The sequence below is a fragment of the Lolium perenne genome, chromosome 6 (genome assembly GCF_019359855.2).
Source record: "Lolium perenne isolate Kyuss_39 chromosome 6, Kyuss_2.0, whole genome shotgun sequence".
NCBI lineage: Eukaryota > Viridiplantae > Streptophyta > Magnoliopsida > Poales > Poaceae > Lolium > Lolium perenne.
In genome coordinates this window covers 185,606,064-185,628,872 of record NC_067249.2, presented here as the reverse complement: position 1 = coordinate 185,628,872, position 22,809 = coordinate 185,606,064, and the positions used below count along the sequence as shown (strand labels likewise).

The 22,809-nt window shown below is 42.7% G+C and overlaps 1 protein-coding gene across 1 annotated transcript; it reads left to right on the top strand.

The window, feature by feature from the left end:
- The first annotated feature begins 934 nt into the window (after positions 1-934).
- On the top strand, positions 935-2,187 carry LOC127306697 (uncharacterized). The gene is made up of 2 exons (XM_051337389.2): positions 935-1,369; positions 1,794-2,187. Exon 1 carries the CDS (start codon positions 1,054-1,056, stop codon positions 1,333-1,335), a length of 282 nt encoding a protein of 93 aa, XP_051193349.1. The 5' UTR covers positions 935-1,053; the 3' UTR covers positions 1,336-1,369; positions 1,794-2,187.
- Positions 2,188-22,809: the final 20,622 nt, after the last annotated feature.

Here is a 22,809-nt window from a genome sequence, read left to right as displayed (position 1 = left end):
CACCATTATTTTCTGGTGTTTCCCAAAACACATCGCCCAATTGTATTTTTGCTAGGTACCACAAGGCAGATCATTGATGCCAAGAACTCCCCAAGGAAGCAACCATTGGGGTCTTATGTTCCCCACGACCTACACACTAGGTCGCGGGAGCCTCCAAAGACCTACCATCCGGCTCACTGGCGCTCACAAGACCTTCCATCTAGGTCCACAATTTCATCAAGCTCACCATACATGTCCATCCAAGAGCAAGACCAATTTTGACAACATCCCAAGGCCAACCGTGTTATTAAAGGTATTGATCGAGGGTTTGCTGGAAATAACCTGAGCCAGCCCATACCCCAAGCTATACGGGCTCACATCCCTTCTATTCCCACGACGACTGTGATACCATCGACATGAAGGGATGCATCAACGACGCTCCAACCGACTACCCATCGGCAGAGGTAGCTGGAGGCGGCGACATAGATACCCTAGGTGGGATGCGAGGCATGTGGCAACGGGAAAGGAGAAAAAAATGAGAGTTAGCCTAATTCTCAGTCAACTAAGCTCTAGACACACCCTATAAATTAACAAGCACAATATGAGCTGCGACGCGCCACCTTTATTCCTCCAGGAGGGGTTAGCACTACAAGATATTTCTTCGGTCCTTTGACACGGCGGGCATATGCCGTGAAGTCCATACAGGAAAAGCGCGAAACTTTTGTCTAAAAGCGCGCCACACTTTTGCTCCAGAGGATTTGCATAGCTGCAAGTCGTAACACTCACTCTCGCTGGCAGCCGAAAATATCTTTGGTAGATAAGGCCTCAACGGTACATGGGACACGCCGCACGTCGCATTCCCGGTGGCCCGCAGGTCTGGTGTATCGCCATGCTGATACACCTTTGACATGGCCATTAAATACAGTAGAGTAATACTACGAAGCTTTGTCCGCTCGCTAGATATTTTCTCCCGGTGGGTGGCGCGACCCCATATAACACTCGCCGTCGTCGACAAGAGCGTGCATCCTCCGCAGTCAGCACCGCTACCTTCCGGCCGTGCGGCGAGTAGATCGGATGGACGATCGTCTGGCGGTGCTGGCACGCAGCGAGGGGTGGACGGAGGAGCGTCATGCGGCGTTCCTCGAGGGCGTCGAGCTCTCCTTCGTCCAGGAGGTCCTCGTAGGAGCCGTCGGCGTCAGCGACGTGCGGCGAGCGTCTCACAGGATCAGCCGCCGGGAACAACCCCCGGCCGGTGGCCGCGGCCAGCTCCCGCTGGATCGCCCACTCCCTGACAGCGCCGTCGAGTCCAACCGCCGTGGACCCTCCTCCCGACCTGCGGCTCGGGACGCAAAATGACGTGTGCTGGACGCTGGATGGCTAGAGCCTACAGGTTGGTCGATTTATGCCTAGCATCTTTCTTCCGTTCCGCGCGGCGCGGTATATATGTAGCCATACACGCAGTCAGTGACGCAGTGTAGGCGACAACGCTCCTTTTGCAAAACTCTAAAAACTAGCACGACATGGATCATGTATCTTTGCACGCAACATTCTTCTTGATCGGAGGTACAGTTTTTTTTTTCGATAAAGATCGGAGGTACAGTTGTGACCATTTTCATATGTCATGACAGATCTAGTTTCATATGCAAGCTTACCGAATGTATACAGTACATGTACGTAGATGCATATTTCTTCAGGATGAGCTGCCATGTAGCATATACCCCTATGATATCTCTTCGACAATCTACACATATGTTTATTTTTACATCCAATTATTGACAACAAGTTCTGCTTTTTTTTTTCTATATGATCTGCAGGTTGCATCTCATGAATCGCAAGTTAACCAGCTAGTTAAACTAGCAAGTTAAACTCAAATTGATTGACTGATAAGTTTCCTTCAACACTTCAACGTCCGTGACCTCCAAAGTTCATTTAAATGGCAGGGGAAATCTAGATTTGTACAACCATGCCCAGATCAGTCGTCAGTCCATGTCAATAATGTACCTTTCATGGTGGGACATAGTGAGTACGTTGGTGATGCGCAATTCGTTTTTATTGTCTTAAGACCGCTCACTCAATGTATTGTGCATGTTTACCTGGATATGCGTGATATTTATGTAACTGGGATATTTCTCATAAACTCGCGGGTCGTGGCCAGTTGGTTCGTGGTTGTTCTGCACTGGGCGAAAATATTCAAAAAGACTTTCTAAAGGAGTAAGATTGCGATCAGTGTAGAAAAGGATCTTTCTAGTGAAAGTCTACTTTAGCTCATAGATGTATGGGCACCTAGTGTCTAAAGATTATATTTTAAAATTTCCAAATATATAAATCCATGTGAACATCCAGTCACCCAGACATTATGCTGGCACACATATTTTTGCTAAAAGGGATATTTTTTATGATCTTGGAAAAAATACAATTTATTACGATTTTCTAATTAGCCAAAAGGATGGTAGTTACTCCGTTTTGTTAAGAATCAGATGGTAGTTACTCCTATCGGTATTATTTCTTGTTTTTTTTTAAATTGAGAAAAATACCCTAGTCTCTGCATCAAAAAAGTGCATATGTCTTTTTTTACTTCATTAAAACTTCTCGAGGTCACAATAAAAGACTTACTGAAACTCAATCCCAATCGGATTGTCTACACTACTAACATCCTGACAGGCCCACGTGGAACTCAGCCCACGGAAGTATTTTCTTGACAAAGGCTTCAACTTTATGCTGCGTGCACGGTGGGTAACTGCGCACCTTAATACATCGAACTATCTATGTCTCAAATGAGGATCAAAAAAAAAAAAAAAAATGTCCCAAATTTATTAAAACTAGTAAAGTTGCACGTGCAATACACATTTTCAATAAAAATAAATTTATTTAGGCAAATGATGGGAACAAAACATGTTCCAAGCCAACATATTGTGCAATTCATAGTTATTAGCCGACACACACAAAAGAAGGAAAATAAATTAAATAAAACTAAAAGCAAACTGTCATATCCTATTGAATTTCAGTTTCAAATTGTACCACACAAAATGCGAGTGAATAAACTAATTAAAATATATATCTTAATATTGCTACTTATATTGCCACGGCTGCTCATCTCACTTCATAGATTATTCACAAATGATGGAATAGTTTTGCTCGCATCACTCCCTAAAATTCCATTTCCTCTCACCGTCCCTCACATTTTCTCCAAGTCGAAGTCTCTCTCTCTCCATCATCCTTGCCCACGACCTCCTTCCACGTCTCCAACCAAAAGTGTTAAAGTTGTGTTGAATATGTGTATAGGCTACAGTTGGACTTGGACTGTGCAGGTAGGTTACGTGTTGGAGTCAAACTCTGTAATGTGGGCCTAATATATAAAGGTACCCGGGGTAACCAAAATAGACTAGACGGAAGCTAGGTTAGACACAAGTTTGATTTTCAGGGATGGTCTGGTGCATGTGGCAGGGGCGCTGGACCGGTGTGGCGTTTGGTGATCTGACGTGTCTGTATACCATGGTGGGCTTGTCCTCGACGGTACTATGATAGTACCTTGGGAGCAGCCGCCCATAAAGCATGCCCCGCAGATGCATGTGCTTATCGCTGAACTACTTAAACATCATCTCCCATCTACTTTTTGCAATGATCTAATCGCTTGTTATTCTTACAAGTGGTATCATAGCTCCAGTTACAGATTAGCTTCATGGTACAGATGATGTAGAGGAAGGCGATGCGATGGTGGTTCTGGTGGGTGGCGAGCTTCGGTCGGAGAGGAGGCCGGAGCGAGCGAGATTCCTTAAGCGCAGAGTAAGGGCCGAGCGAAGCGGAACACCATCAACAAAGGACGAAATTGATCGCGGGCGTGACAATGCGAGGTGACCATGTTGTCGAAGCAGATCGGATAGGCAAGCACCGATGGTTGATTTGATTGACGCGCAAGTTGGGTAGATTGTACCGACTGTTGCGGCGCGACGAGTTCGAGCGGTCAGACCGGCCAGTTCAACCGGAGAGGCTGACTCGACGAGAAGAGACCAGGTGCAGTTCGACAAGGACACGTCGAGTTCTGATGTCGTCATGGTTGTGGTCTCTGATGCACGTACAACAAGCCTGCGCGTATGTGACTCTAAGATTTGGAATATCTGGTGGAGTTATACGGGTTCGATTTGACAAGGGCATGGACCAACTTATATTTGGGTGAGCAAAAGGGAACAAAGGAAGGCCTAGTTGGATGACGCAAGGCGTGACTTGGAGCTCAAGAAAGTCACGTGGGCTCGGATTGCAGGTGGAGATAGATCCGAACTATCTCGAGGTTAATAAAAGGTGGGGTTAAGAGGGCAACGTATCAAAGAGCTTGTGAGTTTCCTATCCCTAATTCTTGAGCATGGAATTTTCGGAAGCAAGGCTCCGCACGTGAAAAAGGCTTTGCTGAATAGGAGGAGAGGCTCTGGTCGGTTTGATCACTCGTGACCTAAGCGATCTGATCGATGGCTATTCGTGGGAGAGCAGCGGGAGGATGAGATATCTTCGACAACCGGGCTGGTGCGCTAGTGATAACTCTCTACCGTTGGCGTGTTACCGCCGGCGGTGCACCAGTGATAGAAAAATTAGGTGCATCGACATGTTACCGCCGGCGGGCGCATGTGCGCCGGCGATAGCAAAATTAGGTGCGCTGGTGGTAGGCTTTTTCCTGATAGTGCCTTTAGGTTCCTCCAACCTTCTTTGATACATATGAAAAGCACTTATTTAACTGGAAACATCATTAAGTGGTATATGATAGGGCAAAGGTGGCGGATCTTTCGATGAGAGTATGATAACGTCGATTTGTTGGAGTTCGTGCTTGACGATCCGACTACACGTGCAAAGCTCGTGCGTCAATGCAATCGCTAGGAAAATCTCCGGGAGTTACTGATATTGCGGATGCACGATCAGCCTGACTAGCGAGGGTCTTAATTCCTACCTGAAATCGAGAACAAGTAAGAACTAATGATGCAATCAGAATATTGTGGATATAGATGAAAGATTTATTGAAAAGGTGGGATTCCGAATAGTCGGTCTTGTTCTAGGCGTTAGCCTCAAAAGAAGTACACGAGAGTTGCAGCAATCGCTAACTTTTAGTCTAATCAAAATCCGACTCTAAACGTGACGGCTATGGGGGTATTTAAAAGAGGAAAAGGTGGGGTTTCGGCCCGCCATACGTATGGTGGCCGAACCAAACCCTAGAAGGCCTTTCCCCCTTCAATACGGACTCTGAAAAGTGGTTGTATTAATTCCTGCAAAAATGACATGGGCCTGGCGCAAAACTAAAGGTGACGCAGCACCATATTATGCTATGGAAGAAATTATGAAGTGTGAATCTCTATATTTCGTCCAAGTCTTCATATCTTCTTATGATGGCTTCAAAGTTCTGAAATCTCCACTTGTGGCGTCATATTCAATCCTCAAATACTTGTTGCCATCTCTTCCATGCGTGATCATGCTCCAATGCTTGTCCTCCTCATTCATGCTAGATCCATCATTCCTAAGAGTAAAAAACATATCTGATTTAGGCAGCATCATATTCTCATGTATGTGAGGAATAGTTCCAAGAAACGAAAGTACATGATAGTTAAGTTGTTTGGCACGAGCTCGAGTGATTGGTCCTCGTATTTGTGTAGCTGTAGGTACATCGGTTGTATCAATAGATGGGATATCCTCATCATGCCCCCCTTCTTGAATTGAAGTCATCCTCGACGAAAGCTCCTCTTCTTCACCAAAGTAAGGCTTCAAATCTGCAGTGTTAAATGTAGGACTAACCGGACCTGTTTCTGCAGGAAGCTCAAATTTATATGCATTATCATTTATTTTCTCTAACACCTTAAAAGGACCAGCAGCGCGTGGCATTAGCTTAGACTTGCGCAATTCAGGAAAATGATCTTTACGCAAATGCAACCAAATAAGATCACCAACATCAAACACAACATGATTTCTTCCTCTATCCCCAGCAATTTTATACTTAGCATTCATGCGTCTATGTTGTCTTTAGTAGTCTCGTGCAATTTTAGTATCAATTCAGCACAGTCTGTAGCATCCACATTATTTTGCACCAAAGATGGTAAAGGCAACAAATCAATAGGTGCACGTGGTACAAAACCATACACAATCTCAAAAGGGCACATCTTAGTGGTAGAATGCAGCGAACGACTGTAAGCAAATTCAATATGAGGTACAAAATCTTCCCACAATTTTAAGTTCTTCTTAAAAATAGCCCGTAGCATAGTAGATAATGTTCTATTTACTACTTCAGTTTGTCCATCAGTTTGGGGATGACATGTAGTACTAAACAACAATTTAGTCCCCAACTTAGCCCATAAACATCTCCAAAAGTGGCTAAGAAACTTAGTATCATGATCAGAAACAATAGTATTTGGCACACCATGTAAACGAACAATTTCGCGAAAGAACAAATCAGCAACATGTGTAGCATCATCAGTCTTGTGACATGGAATAAAGTGTGCCATCTTAGAAAACCGATCCACAACAACAAAGATATTATCCCTCCCCTTCTGTGTACGAGGCAAACTCAAAACGAAAGCCATAGAAATATCCTCCCAAGGTACACTAGGAACAGGAAGAGGCATATATAAACCATGTGGATTAAGTCGAGACTTAGCTTTTTGATATGTAGTGCAGCGTGCCACAAAACTCTCAACATCTCGACGCATACGTGGCCAAAAGAAGTGTGCAGCAAGTACATCCTCCGTCTTCTTCACACCAAAGTGACCCATCAATCCTCCTCCATGCGCCTCATGCAACAACAAAAGACGAACGGAACTATCTGGGATGCATAGCTTGTTAGCACAGAACACAAATCCATCATTGAGGACGAATTTGTTCCATGTTCTACCATCTTTACAATTCAGCAACACATCTTTAAAATCAGCATCATGCAAGTATTGTTCCTTTATGGTTTCTAATCCAAAAATCTTGAAGTCAAGTTGAGATAGCATAGTATAACGGCGCGACAAAGCATCAGCAATAACATTATGTTTACCCTTTTTTGTGTTTGATAACATAAGGAAAAGACTCTATAAACTCAACACACTTTGCATGGTGGCGATTCAACTTAGCTTGACTACGAATATGCTTCAAAGGTTCATGATCAGAATGTATAACAAATTCTTTAGACCATAAATAATGTTGCCAAGTTTCTAATGTCCGAACCAGCGCATATAATTCTTTATCATAAGTAGAATAGTTCAGACTAGGTCCACTCAATTTTTCACTAAAATATGCAACATGTTTGCCCTCTTGTAATAACATACCTCCCAAACCAATTCCACTAGCATCACATTCAAGCTCAAAAGTCTTATTGAAATCAGGAAGTTGGAGTAATGGAGCATGTGTTAACTTATATTTCAGAATCATGAAGGCTTCTTGTTGTACATCGCCCCACTCAAAGGGCACATCCTTCTTTGTAAGCTCATTCAGCGGCGCAGCAATGGATCCGAAATCTTTCACAAAGCGCCTATAGAAACCAGCAAGGCCAAGAAAACTCCTCACTTGTGTGACCGTCGTGGGCTGCGGCCAACTCTCAATTGCCTCAATCTTGGCTGGATCAACTTCAATTCCCTGCGCAGTAACAACATAGCCAAGAAATGCAACTCGATTGGTGCAAAAGGTGCACTTCTCAAGATTACCATACAAACGTGCATCACGTAAAGCATTGAAAACAACACGTAAATGATCCAAATGTTCCTCCAAAGATTTGCTATAAATCAGAATATCATCAAAGTATACTGATACGCGTACAGCACGCGTCCGTTGGGAACCCCAAGAGGAAGGTGTGATGCGTACAGCGGCAAGTTTTCCCTCAGTATGAAACCAAGGTTTATCGAACCAGTAGGAGCCAAGAAGCACGTTGAAGGTTGATGGCGGCGAGATGTAGTGCGGCGCAACACCAGGGATTCCGGCGCCAACGTGGAACCTGCACAACACAACCAAAGTACTTTGCCCCAACGAAACAGTGAGGTTGTCAATCTCACCGGCTTGCTGTAACAAAGGATTAACCGTATTGTGTGGAAGATGATTGTTTGCGTAAAAGGTAGAACAAAGTATTGCAAGAGATTGTATTTCAGTATAGAGAATTGGACCGGGGTCCACAGTTCACTAGAGGTGTCTCTCCCATAAGATAAACAGCATGTTGGGTGAACAAATTACAGTTGGGCAATTGACAAATAAAGAGGGCATGACCATGCACATACATATTATGATGAGTATAGTGAGATTTAATTGGGCATTACGACAAAGTACATAGACCGCTATCCAGCATGCATCTATGCCTAAAAAGTCCACTTTCAGGTTATCATCCGAACCCCCTCCAGTATTAAGTTGCTAACAACAGACAATTGCATTAAGTATTGCGCGTAATGTAATCAATAACTACATCCTCGGACATAGCATCAATGTTTTATCCCTAGTGGCAACAGCACATCCATAATCTTAGAGATTTCTGTCACTTCCCCAGATTCACGGAGACATGAACCCACTATCGAGCATAAATACTCCCTCTTGGAGTTACAAGCATCTACTTGGCCAGAGCATCTACTAGTAACGGAGAGCATGCAAGATCATAAACAACACATAGACATAACTTTGATAATCAACATAACAAGTATTCTCTATTCATCGGATCCCAACAAACGCAACATATGGAATTACAGATAGATGATCTTGATCATGTTAGGCAGCTCACAAGATCCGACAATTAAGCACAATGGGGAGAAGACAACCATCTAGCTACTGCTATGGACCCATAGTCCAGGGGTAGACTACTCACACATCACTCCGGAGGCGACCATGGTGGCGTAGAGTCCTCCGGGAGATGAATCCCCTCTCCGGCAGGGTGCCGGAGGCGATCTCCTGAATCCCCCGAGATGGGATTGGCGGCGGCGGCGTCTCTGGAAGGTTTTCCGTATCGTGGCTCTCGCTACTGGGGGTTTCGTGACGGAGGCTTTAAGTAGGCGGAAGGGCAGGTCAGGAGGCGGCACGAGGGGCCCACACCATAGGGCCGCGCGGCCAGGCCAGGGGCCGCGCCGCCCTAGGGTTTGGCCGCCTCGTGGCCCCACTTCGTCTCCTCTTCGGTCTTCTGGAAGCTTCGTGGCAAAATAGGACCCTGGGCGTTGATTTCGTCCAATTCCGAGAATATTTCGTTACTAGGATTTCTGAAACCAAAAACAGCAGAAACAAAGAATCGGCACTTCGGCTTCTTGTTAATAGGTTAGTTCCAGAAAATGCACGAATATGACATAAAGTGTGCATAAAACATGTAGATATCATCAATAATGTGGCATGGAACATAAGAAATTATCGATACGTCGGAGACGTATCAGCATCCCCAAGCTTAGTTCTGCTCGTCCCGAGCAGGTAAAACGATAACAAAGATAATTTCTGGAGTGACATGCCATCATAACCTTGATCATACTATTTGTAAAGCATATGTAGTGAATGCAGCGATCAAAACAATGTATATGGCATGAGTAAACAAGTGAATCATAAAGCAAAGACTTTTCATGAATAGTACTTCAAGACAAGCATCAATAAGTCTTGCATAAGAGTTAACTCATAAAGCAATAAATCAAAGTAAAGGTATTGAAGCAACACAAAGGAAGATTAAGTTTCAGCGGTTGCTTTCAACTTGTAACATGTATATCTCATGGATATTGTCCACATAGAGTAATATAATAAGTGCAATATGCAAGTATGTAGGAATCAATGCACAGTTCACACAAGTGTTTGCTTCTTGAGGTGGAGAGAAATAGGTGAACTGACTCAACATAAAAGTAAAAGAATGGTCCTCCATAGAGGAAAAGCATCGATTGCTATATTTGTGCTAGAGCTTTGATTTTGAAAACATGAAACAATTTTATCAACGGTAGTAATAAAGCATATGTATCATGTAAATTATATCTTACAAGTTGCAAGCCTCATGCATAGAATACTAATAGTGCCCGCACCTTGTCCTAATTAGCTTGGACTACCGGATCATCGCAATGCACATGTTTTAACCAAGTGTCACAAAGGGGTACCTCTATGCCGCATGTACAAAGGTCTAAGGAGAAAGCTCGCATTGAATTTCTCGCTATTGATTATTCTCAACTTAGACATCCATACCGGGACAACATAGACAACAGATAATGGACTCCTCTTTTATGCATAAGCATGTGGCAACAATTAATTTTCTCATATGAGATTGAGGATATATGTCCAAAACTGAAACTTCCACCATGGATCATGGCTTTAGTTAGCGGCCCAATGTTCTTCTCTAACAATGTGCATGCTTAACCATAAGGTGGTAGATCTCCCTTACTTCAGACAAGACGGACATGCATAGCAACTCACATGATATTCAACAAAGAATAGTTGATGGCGTCCCCAGAAACATGGTTATCGCACAACAAGCAACTTAATAAGAGATAAAGTGCATAAGTACATATTCAATACCACAATAGTTTTTAAGCTATTTGTCCCATGAGCTATATATTGTAAAGGTGAATGATGGAATTTTAAAGGTAGCACTCAAGCAATTTACTTTGGAATGGCGGAGAAATACCATGTAGTAGGTAGGTATGGTGGACACAAATGGCATAGTGGTTGGCTCAAGGATTTTGGATGCATGAGAAGTATTCCCTCTCGATACAAGGTTTAGGCTAGCAAGGTTATTTGAAACAAACACAAGGATGAACCGGTGCAGCAAAACTCACATAAAAGACATATTGAAAACATTATAAGACTCTACACCGTCTTCCTTGTTGTTCAAACTCAATACTAGAAATTATCTAGACCTTAGAGAGACCAAATATGCAAACCAAATTTAAGCATGCTCTATGTATTTCTTCATTAATGGGTGCAAAGTATATGATGCAAGAGCTTAAACATGAGCACAACAATTGCCAAGTATCACATTACCCAAGACATTATAGCAATTACTACATGTATCATTTTCCAATTCCAACCATATAACAATTTAACGAAGAAGAAACTTCGCCATGAATACTATGAGTAGAGCCTAAGGACATACTTGTCCATATGCTACAGCGGAGCGTGTCTCTCTCCCACACAAGGAATGCTAGGATCCATTTTATTCAAACAAAACAAAAACAAAAACAAACCGACGCTCCAAGAAAAGCACATAAGATGTGATGGAATAAAAATATAGTTTCAGAGGAGGAACCTGATAATGTTGTCGATGAAGAAGGGGATGCCTTGGGCATCCCCAAGCTTAGACGCTTGAGTCTTCTTAGAATATGCAGGGGTGAACCACCGGGGCATCCCCAAGCTTAGAGCTTTCACTCTCCTTGATCATATTGCATCATACTCCTCTCTTGATCCTTGAAAACTTCCTCCACACCAAACTTAGAACAACTCATTAGAGGGTTAGTGGACAATAAAAATTAACATGTTCAGAGGTGACATAATCATTCTTAACACTTCTGGACATTGCATAAAGCTACTGGACATTAATGGATCAAAGAAATTCATCCAACATAGCAAAAGAGGCAATGCGAAATAAAAGGCAGAATCTGTCAAAACAGAACAGTTCGTATTGACGAATTTTATCGAGGCACCAGACTTGCTCAAATGAAAATGCTCAAATTGAATGAAAGTTGCGTACATATCTGAGGATCACTCACGTAAATTGGCATAATTTTCTGAGTTACCTACAGAGAAAACAGCCCAGATTCATGACAGCAAAGAAATCTGTTTCTGCGCAGTAATCCAAATCTAGTATGAACTTTTCTATCAACGACTTTACTTGGCACAATAAAACACTAAACTAAGATAAGGAGAGGTTGCTACAGTAGTAAACAACTTCCAAGACACAAAATAAAAACAAGGTACTGTAGTAAAAACCATGGGTTGTCTCCCATAAGCGCTTTTCTTTAACGCCTTTCAGCTAGGCGCAGAAAGTGTGTATCAAGTGTTATCAAGAGACGAAGTGTCAACATCATAATTTGTTCTAATAATAGAATCAAAAGGTAGCTTCATTCTCTTTCTAGGGAAGTGTTCCATACCTTTCTTGAGACGAAATTGATATTTTATATTACCTTCCTTCATATCAATGATAGCACCAACAGTTCGAAGAAAAGGTCTTCCCAATATAATGGGACAAGATGCATTGCATTCAATATCCAAGACAACAAAATCAACGGGGACAAGGTTATTGTTAACGGTAATGCGAACATTATCAACTTTCCCCAAAGGTTTCTTTGTAGAATGATCAGCAAGATTAACATCCAAATAACAATTTTTCAGCGGTGGCAAGTCAAGCATATTATAAATTTTCTTAGGCATAACAGAAATACTTGCACCAAGATCACATAAGGCATTACAATCAAAATCATTAACCTTCATCTTAATGATGGGCTCCCAACCATCCTCTAGCTTTCTAGGAATAGAGGCTTCGCGTTCTAGTTTCTCTTCTCTAGCTTTTATGAGAGCATTTGTAATATGTTTTGTGAAAGCCAAATTTATAGCACTAGCATTAGGACTTTTAGCAAGTTTTTGCAAGAACTTTATAACTTCAGAGATGTGGCAATCATCAAAATTCAAACCATTATAATCTAAAGCAATGGGATCATCATCCCCAATGTTGGAAAAAATTTCAGCAGTTTTATCACAGGCAGTTTCAAATAGCTTTAGCAGTTTCAGGCAATTTCTCGCGCTTTGCATTAGAAGTGGAAACATTGCTAACACCAATTCTTTTATTATTAATAGTAGGAGGTGCAGCAACATGTGTAGCATTAGCATTACTAGTCGTGGTAATAGTCCAAACTTTAGCTACATTCTTCTCTTTAGCTAGTTTTTCATTTTCTTCTCTATCCCACCTAGCACGCAATTCAGCCATTAATCTTATATTATCATTAATTCTAACTTGGATGGTATTTGCTGTAGTAACAATTTTATTTTCAATATCCCTACTAGGCATAACTTTCGATTTCAAAAGATCAACATCAGCAGCAAGACGATCGACTTTAGAAGCAAGTATATCAATTTTCCCAAGCTTTTCTTCAACAGATTTGTTAAAAGCAGTTTGTGTACTAATAAATTCTTTAAGCATGGCTTCAAGTCCAGGGGGTGAATTCCTATTATTGTTGTAAGAATTCCCATAAGAATTACCATAGCCGTTACCATTATTATAAGGATATGGCCTATAGTTATTACTAGAATTGTTCCGATAAGCATTGTTGTTGAAATTATTATTTTTAATGAGGTTTACATCAACATGTTCTTCTTGGGCAACCAATGAAGCTAACGGAACATTATTAGGATCAACATTTGTCCTATCATTCACAAGCATAGACATAATAGCATCAATCTTATCACTCAAGGAAGAGGTTTCTTCGACAGAATTTACCTTCTTACCTTGTGGAGCTCTTTCCGTGTGCCATTCAGAGTAATTGATCATCATATTATCAAGAAGCATTGTTGCTTCACCAAGAGTGATGGACATAAAGGTACCTCCAGCAGCTGAATCCAATAAATTCCGCGAAGAAAAATTTAGTCCTGCATAGAAGGTTTGGATGATCATCCAAGTAGTCAGTCCATGGGTTGGGCAATTTTTAACCAGAGATTTCATTCTTTCCCAAGCTTGAGCAACATGTTCAGTATCTAATTGTTTAAAATTCATTATGCTACTCCTCAAAGATATAATTTTAGCAGGGGGATAATATCTACCAATAAAAGCATCCTTGCATTTAGTCCATGAATCAATACTATTCTTAGGCAGAGATAGCAACCAATCTTTAGCTCTTCCTCTTAATGAGAAAGGGAACAATTTTAATTTAATAATATCACCATCTACATCTCTATATTTTTGCATTTCACATAGTTCAACAAAATTATTAAGATGGGCAGCAGCATCATCAGAACTAACACCAGAAAATTGCTCTCGCATAACAAGATTCAATAAAGCAGGTTTAATTTCAAAGAATTCTGTTGTAGTAGCAGGTGGAGCAATAGGTGTGCATAAGAAATCATTATTATTTGTGGTTGTGAAGTCACACAACTTAGTATTTTCAGGGGTGGCCATTTTAGCAGTAGTAAATAAAGCAAACTAGATAAAGTAAATGTGAGTAACTAATTTTTTTGTGTTTTTGATATAGCAAACAAGATAGCAAATAAAGTAAAACTAGCCACTAATTTTTTGTATTTTGATTTAGTGCAGCAAACAAAGTAGTAAATAAAACTAAGCAAGACAAAACAAAGTAAAGAGATTGGGATGTGGAGACTCCCCTTGCAGCGTGTCTTGATCTCCCCGGCAACGGCGCCAGAAAAAGAGCTTGATACGCGTACAGCACGCGTCCGTTGGGAACCCCAAGAGGAAGGTGTGATGCGTACAGCGGCAAGTTTTCCCTCAGTATGAAACCAAGGTTTATCGAACCAGTAGGAGCCAAGAAGCACGTTGAAGGTTGATGGCGGCGAGATGTAGTGCGGCGCAACACCAGGGATTCCGGCGCCAACGTGGAACCTGCACAACACAACCAAAGTACTTTGCCCCAACGAAACAGTGAGGTTGTCAATCTCACCGGCTTGCTGTAACAAAGGATTAACCGTATTGTGTGGAAGATGATTGTTTGCAGAAAACAGTAGAACAGTATTGCAGTAGATTGTATTTCAGTATAGAGAATTGGACCGGGGTCCACAGTTCACTAGAGGTGTCTCTCCCATAAGATAAACAGCATGTTGGGTGAACAAATTACAGTTGGGCAATTGACAAATAAAGAGGGCATGACCATGCACATACATATTATGATGAGTATAGTGAGATTTAATTGGGCATTACGACAAAGTACATAGACCGCTATCCAAAGATGCATCTATGCCTAAAAAGTCCACCTTCAGGTTATCATCCGAACCCCCTCCAGTATTAAGTTGCTAACAACAGACAATTGCATTAAGTATTGCGCGTAATGTAATCAATAACTACATCCTCGGACATAGCATCAATGTTTTATCCCTAGTGGCAACAGCACATCCATAATCTTAGAGATTTCTGTCACTTCCCCAGATTCACGGAGACATGAACCCACTATCGAGCATAAATACTCCCTCTTGGAGTTACAAGCATCTACTTGGCCAGAGCATCTACTAGTAACGGAGAGCATGCAAGATCATAAACAACACATAGACATAACTTTGATAATCAACATAACAAGTATTCTCTATTCATCGGATCCCAACAAACGCAACATATGGAATTACAGATAGATGATCTTGATCATGTTAGGCAGCTCACAAGATCCGACAATTAAGCACAATGGGGAGAAGACAACCATCTAGCTACTGCTATGGACCCATAGTCCAGGGGTAGACTACTCACACATCACTCCGGAGGCGACCATGGCGGCGTAGAGTCCTCCGGGAGATGAATCCCCTCTCCGGTAGGGTGCCGGAGGCGATCTCCTGAATCCCCCGAGATGGGATTGGCTGCGGCGGCGTCTCTGGAAGGTTTTCCGTATCGTGGCTCTCGGTACTGGGGGTTTCGCGACGGAGGCTTTAAGTAGGCGGAAGGGCAGGTCAGGAGGCGGCACGAGGGGCCCACACCATAGGGCCGCGCGGCCAGGGCAGGGGCCGCACCGCCCTAGGGTTTGGCCGCCTCGTGGCCCCACTTCGTCACCTCTTCGGTCTTCTGGAAGCTTCGTGGCAAAATAGGACCCTGGGCGTTGATTTCGTCCAATTCCGAGAATATTTCGTTACTAGGATTTCTGAAACCAAAAACAGCAGAAAAACAGAATCGGCACTTCGGCATCTTGTTAATAGGTTAGTTCTAGAAAATGCACGAATATGACATAAAGTGTGCATAAAACATGTAGATATCATCAATAATGTGGCATGGAACACAAGAAATTATCGATACGTCGGAGACGTATCATATACCACCACAAAACGTCCAATAAAAGCACGTAAAACTTCGTTCATCAGTCTCATGAAAGTACTAGGTGCATTAGTTAAACCAAAAGGCATTACTAACCACTCATATAAACCGAACTTAGTTTTAAACGCTGTTTTCCATTCATATCCTAATTTCATACGAATCTGGTGGTAACCACTACGCAAATCAACTTTAGAGAACATAATAGAACCACTCAATTCATCAAGCATATCATCTAAACGAGGTATAGGATGACGTTATCGAATGGTAATATTATTAATATCTCTACAATCAGTACACATGCATGAAGAACCATCCTTCTTAGGTACCAAGATAATAGGAACATCACATGGGCTAAGAGACTCACGAATGTAACCTTTATCTTGGAGAACCTGAATTTCTCGCTGAATCTCTTTCGGCTCTTCAGGATTGGTACGGTATGGTGCACGGTTGGGCAGCGAAGCTCTTGGAATCAAGTCAATCTGGTGTTCTATCCCACGAATAGGTGGGAATCCAGGTGGAACATCTTGTGGGAACACATCAATGAATTCCTGCAAAAGGTTAGCAACCGCAGGTGGCAAAGAAGGAGGCATATCCTCAAATGAAAACAGAACTTCTTTGCAAATAATAGCATAGCATTGAGTAGTGTTCACATCAAGTTCAGCAATATCAGATTTGCTAGCAATCAAACAAGGATTCTTCAAACGAATTTCAGTAGCATGGTTTGAATCAGATTTAGTATTAGTCTTATGTGGCACAAAATCTGCAGCAACAATCTAATTTTCACTCTTAAGTTTATCCACATTTTTTACTCTACTAGCTCTAGCAAGATCATCTTTTACTATTTGTTCAGGAGTCATAGGTTTGAGACCAATTTTCTTTCCATCATGCATAAGAGAATACTGATTAGTTCTACCATTATGAACAGATTCTCTATCAAATTGCCAAGGTCTACCAAGTAACAAAGAACAAGCTTGCATGGGTACAACATCACTATCAACAAAATCAGAATATGTACCAATAGTAAAATGCACACGTGTAGTTCTTGTTACCTTGAGCTTCCGAGAGCTCTCAAACCTATGAATGTAATATGGATGTGTGCGCTGTCTTGTAGGTAGAGAAAGCTTCTCCACCATGTCAACGCTAGCCAGATTATTGCAGCTCCCTCCATCAATGATGATCCTTATAGCGCGCTCTTTTACAACGCCTCTTGTTTGAAAAAAATTGTGGCGTTGATCATGCTCAGATTTGCTCAATTGCACGCTCAACACACGCTGTGCAACTAAGCTCCTGTACTGATCAGCAGTGTCAGCTTCCATTACCTCCATCTCTCTCTCAGAATCAGAACTGGCGCCATCACGTGCAACAATAAGGGCCAATGTATCTTCATCAAAGTCACTTGCAGAATCATATTCTCCATCTTCACACACCAACATCACACGCTTTGTTCTGCATTCTCTCTCTCTGTGACCAAATCCCAAGAATTTGCGACATTGAATGTCGCGCGTCTTTCCCGTGGAGGCCATGGAAGATGAACTCCGAGGAGGACCAGCAGATGATGGTGGAGTAGCAGCAGGTGGTGCTCGTGATGCAGGCGCGGTGTACTTGGAGGTAGTAGGCGCTGGTGCAGCCCCACGAGATGGTGGTGCTGATTGTCACGGAGACCACGATGATGTACGACCTGCATAAATATTAGCTCTTCTCCATGGTGGTTGACGATCCTGCACTTCACGTTCAGCTTTGCAAGCAAGATGAAACAAGCGAGTAATAGTGTTGTACTCCTTATAATCTAGAATATGTTGAATCTCTTTATTCAAACCACCAAAGAAACGTGCAAGCATAGCCTCATTATCCTCTACAATACCACAACGAACATGCCAGTTTGCTATTCTTGATAATAGTCTTCTACAGAATTTTTTCCTTGTTCTAAGCGAGACAAAATTTTCAGCAAATCACATTAATAATATGGAGGAACAAAATGAGTATGCATAGCAAGTTTTAAACCAACGTAGGAATATTTGTTGTGCTCTACAATATTCAGACTACCAAATAGAAGCAAAATCTTTGAACTTACAAGTAGCAGCACTAACACACAAGTGATCAGGGTATTTTACACATGCAAAGCGTTGTTCTACTTCCAATTCCCATGTAAGCGTTGTTCTACTACATGATCATCATCACGTACCGGGCGTGGAGGTGGGCGAGCGTTGCGGTTCAGTTGGCGTGGACGACCAGGTGCAGGTTGTTCGACTTCCTCGCCGTCTAGCACGTTCTGATCGACCAGCTCGTCCTCATTCCCTTCATAGTCTTCATATCCTTCATCAGAAGGCGCGTCGGGTTCGGCTGCTACAGCAGGAGCAGTACCTGCAGGTGCATTCGCACGAGAAACGCAGCGTGCGCGTCGTTGCACGTTGTCGGGAGGTGGCGGCGACCGAGTCAAGAGCTCCTGGAACTTGGCGTCGAGCTTGGAGTTGAAAGCTGTCTCGAGGCTATCCAGCTTGTCCAGCGCGTCGGTGAGTTTGGTGTCAACATCACCAATGCGCGCATCGACGTCGCGTGCATGCCCGCCCAAAAGATGGGTGAAGTGAGCATGCAACTCCTCAGTCGTCATCTTTGCCGGGTCAACAGCTCCCGGTGTAGGTCCTGTCATGATTAGTACAGAAAAAGCACAAATGTATATGCCTACAAACTACGGAATATGGTGGTTCACGAGCAATTCGTCAAGCAAAATACAAAGCTCTTACAAGTTCTTACCAAACAGGAGGAATGGTGAAACGACAACCAACAAGGATCAGCGTCTCCAAAGATTGCCAAAGCGATTACCCGGTGTCGACACAGTGCACGTGGAGACAATATGTAGAGCTGTAGGAAGGCTAATATGTTATCAAAACAATAATTGTCAAAACAGCAATGCAATATTGAAAGTATGCTCAACGACGGTACTGTGTTGGTCCTAGGCTAGACCGTACTAGAGACGCGAGCCTAGAACACTAACGAGGTCATGGCGCGGCACACAAGCAACTAGCAGCGATGATGTGGCGACGCAAGGAGCGAAAAATCACTATGATGGCAAGTGTCTCAAACTGATCCCCAAGGTCTAAAAACAGTATAGCCTCAGAAAAAAATTGTCGAAATTTCGGAAGTGCTCCGGAAAGCGCGCAGGTGCCAAAAAAATGTCGCTATAACAGCCAGTGGCTAAAAGTGATCGCCAATGTAGCTAGAAATTTTTTTCGGAGGCGTTTCCAGACTCTTTTTTTTTGCTCCCCTTCATAATTCTTTACCGGCGCCGAAACTTATCTCACGGAAATTTTTCTACAGCACGGACGAAATTAGAAGGCAACAGCTAAGTAGGAAAAACAATAAAAACCTAATTCTAGTCGGACTCTGTCGCGGCAGAGAAACAACACGAATCTGTGTCGTGGTAGGAAATAGGGTATATGGGAGATGTATGTGATGGAGTATATGGAAGTGATAGAATTATATATGGTGGTGTATATGGCAATGCCAGACGTATATATGGTGATGTATATGGCAGTGGAGGAAGTATATGGTGGGTGTGTATGGCGGTGATCTGCGTATGGTGCGAGCGGACGGCGGCGACGTGACTAATATGACCAGAACTCGAAACTCTAAAGGAACTAGAGGCTAAGACTAGCAACTCGACATGAAGATGCAGACACAAATTCAACTATGCAAAACTGAAAATATACAATGCAAGCCGTGGCAGGGGTTTATGGGACAATATGATCTAAACCCTAACTGTATTTTTTGGCTTTTTCGTGGTTTATGGGTATGATGGCAGATGCAATCTACACTAGGAAAACTGTAAATTCTCACTGAGTAACCTGAAATCTGATACCACTTGATAGGGCAAAGGTGGCCGATCTTTCGATGAGAGTAGGATAACGTCGATTTGTTGGTGGAGTTCGTGCTTGACGATCCGACTACACGTGCAAAGCTCGTGCGCCAATGCAATCGCTAGGAAAATCTTCAGGCGTTACTGATATTGCGGATGCACGATCAGCCTGACCAGCGAGGGTCTTAATTCCTACCTGAAATCGAGAACAAGTAAGAACTAATGATGCAATCAGAATATTCCGGATATAGATGAAAGCTTTATTGAAAAAAGGTGGGATTCCGAACAGTCGGTCTTGTTCTGGGTGTTGGCCACAAAAGAAGTACACGAGAGTTACAGCAATGGCTAACTTTTATTCTAATCAAAATCCGAGTCTAAACGTGACGGCTATGGGGGTATTTAAAGGGGGAAAAGGTGGGGTTTCGGCCAGCCATACGTATGGTCGCCGAACCAAAACCTAGAAGGCCTTTCCCCCTTCAATACGGACTCTAAAAAGTGGTTTCTTAATTCCTGCAAAAATGACATGGGCCTGGCCCAAAACTAAAGGTGACGCAGCACCATATTATGCTATGGAAGAAATTATGAAGTGTGAATCTCTATATTTTGTCCAAGTCTTCATATATTCTTATGATGGCTTCAAAGTTCTGAAATCTCCACTTGTGGCATCATATTCAATCCTCAAATACTTGCTGCCATCTCCTCCATGCGTGATCATGCTCCAATGCTTGTCCTCCTCATTCATGCTAGATCCATCATTCCTAAGAGTAACAAACATATCTGATTTAGGCAGCATCATATTCTCATGTATGTGAGGAATACTTCCAAGAAATGAAAGTACCTGATAGTTAAGTTGTTTGGCATGAGCTCGAGTGATTGATCCTTGTATTTGTGTGGCTGTAGGTACATCGGTTGTATCAATAGATGGGATGCCCTCATCATACCTCTATTGGAGTTTATTATGTCTAGAAGGGAGTTGTAGGTGCCACTGAGTCCATTGAGTATATATATATACCCAAGAAATTCATCATCATCAATTGTTTTTCCAGCTGCAGTTAGTTTGGATGCGCACCCCTTCATCTGGGTGAAGCATTGTGGAGCCGTCAGATTCTTCTTCTCCGTGTTGTTGAGGGCAGTCTGCAGGTGCGAGATCTTCGACCAGGAGGCGGAAGTAAACATTGCGGTTGTCATACGAACATGGCCCAAACTTCAGCAGTAGTCTTGTGCTCAAAGACATGGGTAAGAACATCCGTCGACAAGGAGTTCACAAGCCACCCCATTACTTGCTGGTCTCGTGCGATCCAGGCAGTGTACGCTGGATTAGGCACAGTCATCTTCTTCTTCACCTCATCCTCGACCTCCTAAGTTTTGGGTAGCGCAGCTTCAATGCCATCAAGCAGGCCCATCACCTGTGCACCTCATGTTGGAGGAAACTGATGAGTGCAGAAAGCACACCGTCGGGGAACCCCGAGAGAAAGGTATGATGATCACAGTAGCAAGTTTTCCCTCAAACCAAGGTTTAATCGACCAGTAGGAGAAAGGCGTGACTTCTGAAGGTGTTTCTAGCTGACTTATGGCAGGGCACACTACCGGCGTCAGCAACAACGTGGAACATACACACAACACAACCAAAATACTTTGCCCCAATTTACAGTGAGGTTGTCAATCTCACCGGTTTTGCTGGACACAAAATATTAAATATATAGTTTGGAAAGAGATGTTTGTTTGAAGTGGAATTAAAGAGAACAGTGCACAAGATGATTTTATCAGTGTAATGGAAAGGACCGGGGTCCACCGTTCACTAGAGGTGTCTCTCCGTAAAGATAAATAACATGCTGGGTGAACAAATTACGGCTGGGCAATTGATAGAATAAAGACCATACATGACAAGACGATTACTATGAGATTCATTTGGGAATTACAACATACTACATAGACCGTAATCCAACTGCGTCTATAACTAATAATCCACCTTCCGGTTATCATCCGAATCCCTTCCAGTATTAAGTTGCAACCAACAGATTATCGCATTAAGCAATGTGTATAAAGTAAACAATAGAATTACCCTTAGATAAAACATTGTTGTTTTCTCCCTAGTAGCAACAACACATCTACAATCTTAGAAGTTATTGTCACTCTTCCAGAAAACTAGAGGCACGAACCTACAATCGAGCATAAATACTTCCTATTGGAGTTACAAGCATTTACTTGGCCAGAGTATCTACTACTAGCGGAGAGCATGCAAGATCACATATAATATATGACAAGTATATGATCGATCTCAACATAGTATTCAATATTCATCGGATCCCAGCAAACACAACATGTAGTATTACATAAAGATGATCTTGATCACGATAGGTAGCTCACAAGATCTAACATGAGGCACAAATTGGAGGATACAACCATCTAGCTACTGCTATGGACCCGTAGTCCAAGGATGAACTACTCACGCATCACTTCGGAGGTAGGCATGGTGATCTAGAGGCCTCCGGTGATGATCTCCCCCTCCGGCAGGGTGACGGGAAGAGGTTCAGAACTCTCCCGAGCTAGGGTCTGCGATGGCGGCCGCGACGGAACTTTTCGTGGATGGAGGCTCGGGTGTTTAGGTTTTTCCTGAGATCGTGAATAAATAGGCGGAAGGGTGAGGTCGGTGGACGCCTGGGGGGCACACCATGCCATGGCGCGGGTCCACCCTTGGCCGCGCCATGGGGTGGTGTGGCCGCCCTGTGGCACCCCTCTATCTCTCCTCCGGACTTCGTCTTCGTTACGGTAAAATATTAACTTCGGCTTTTGTTTCGTCCAATTCCGAGAATATTTCCTGTACAACTTTTTTGAAATACAAAACAGCAGAAAACATGGAACTGACATTGTGGCATCTTGTCAATAGGGTAGTACCGAAAAATGTATAAAAGTGCAACGAAGTGTAAGAAAATCATATAGAAATTGGTGTAAAATAAACATGGAGCATCAAAAATTATAGATACGTTTGCAATGTATCAGCATCCCCAAGCTTAACTCCTGCTCGTCCTCGAGTAGGTAAGTGATAACAAAAATAATTTTTAATGTGACATGCATCCAACACAATCTT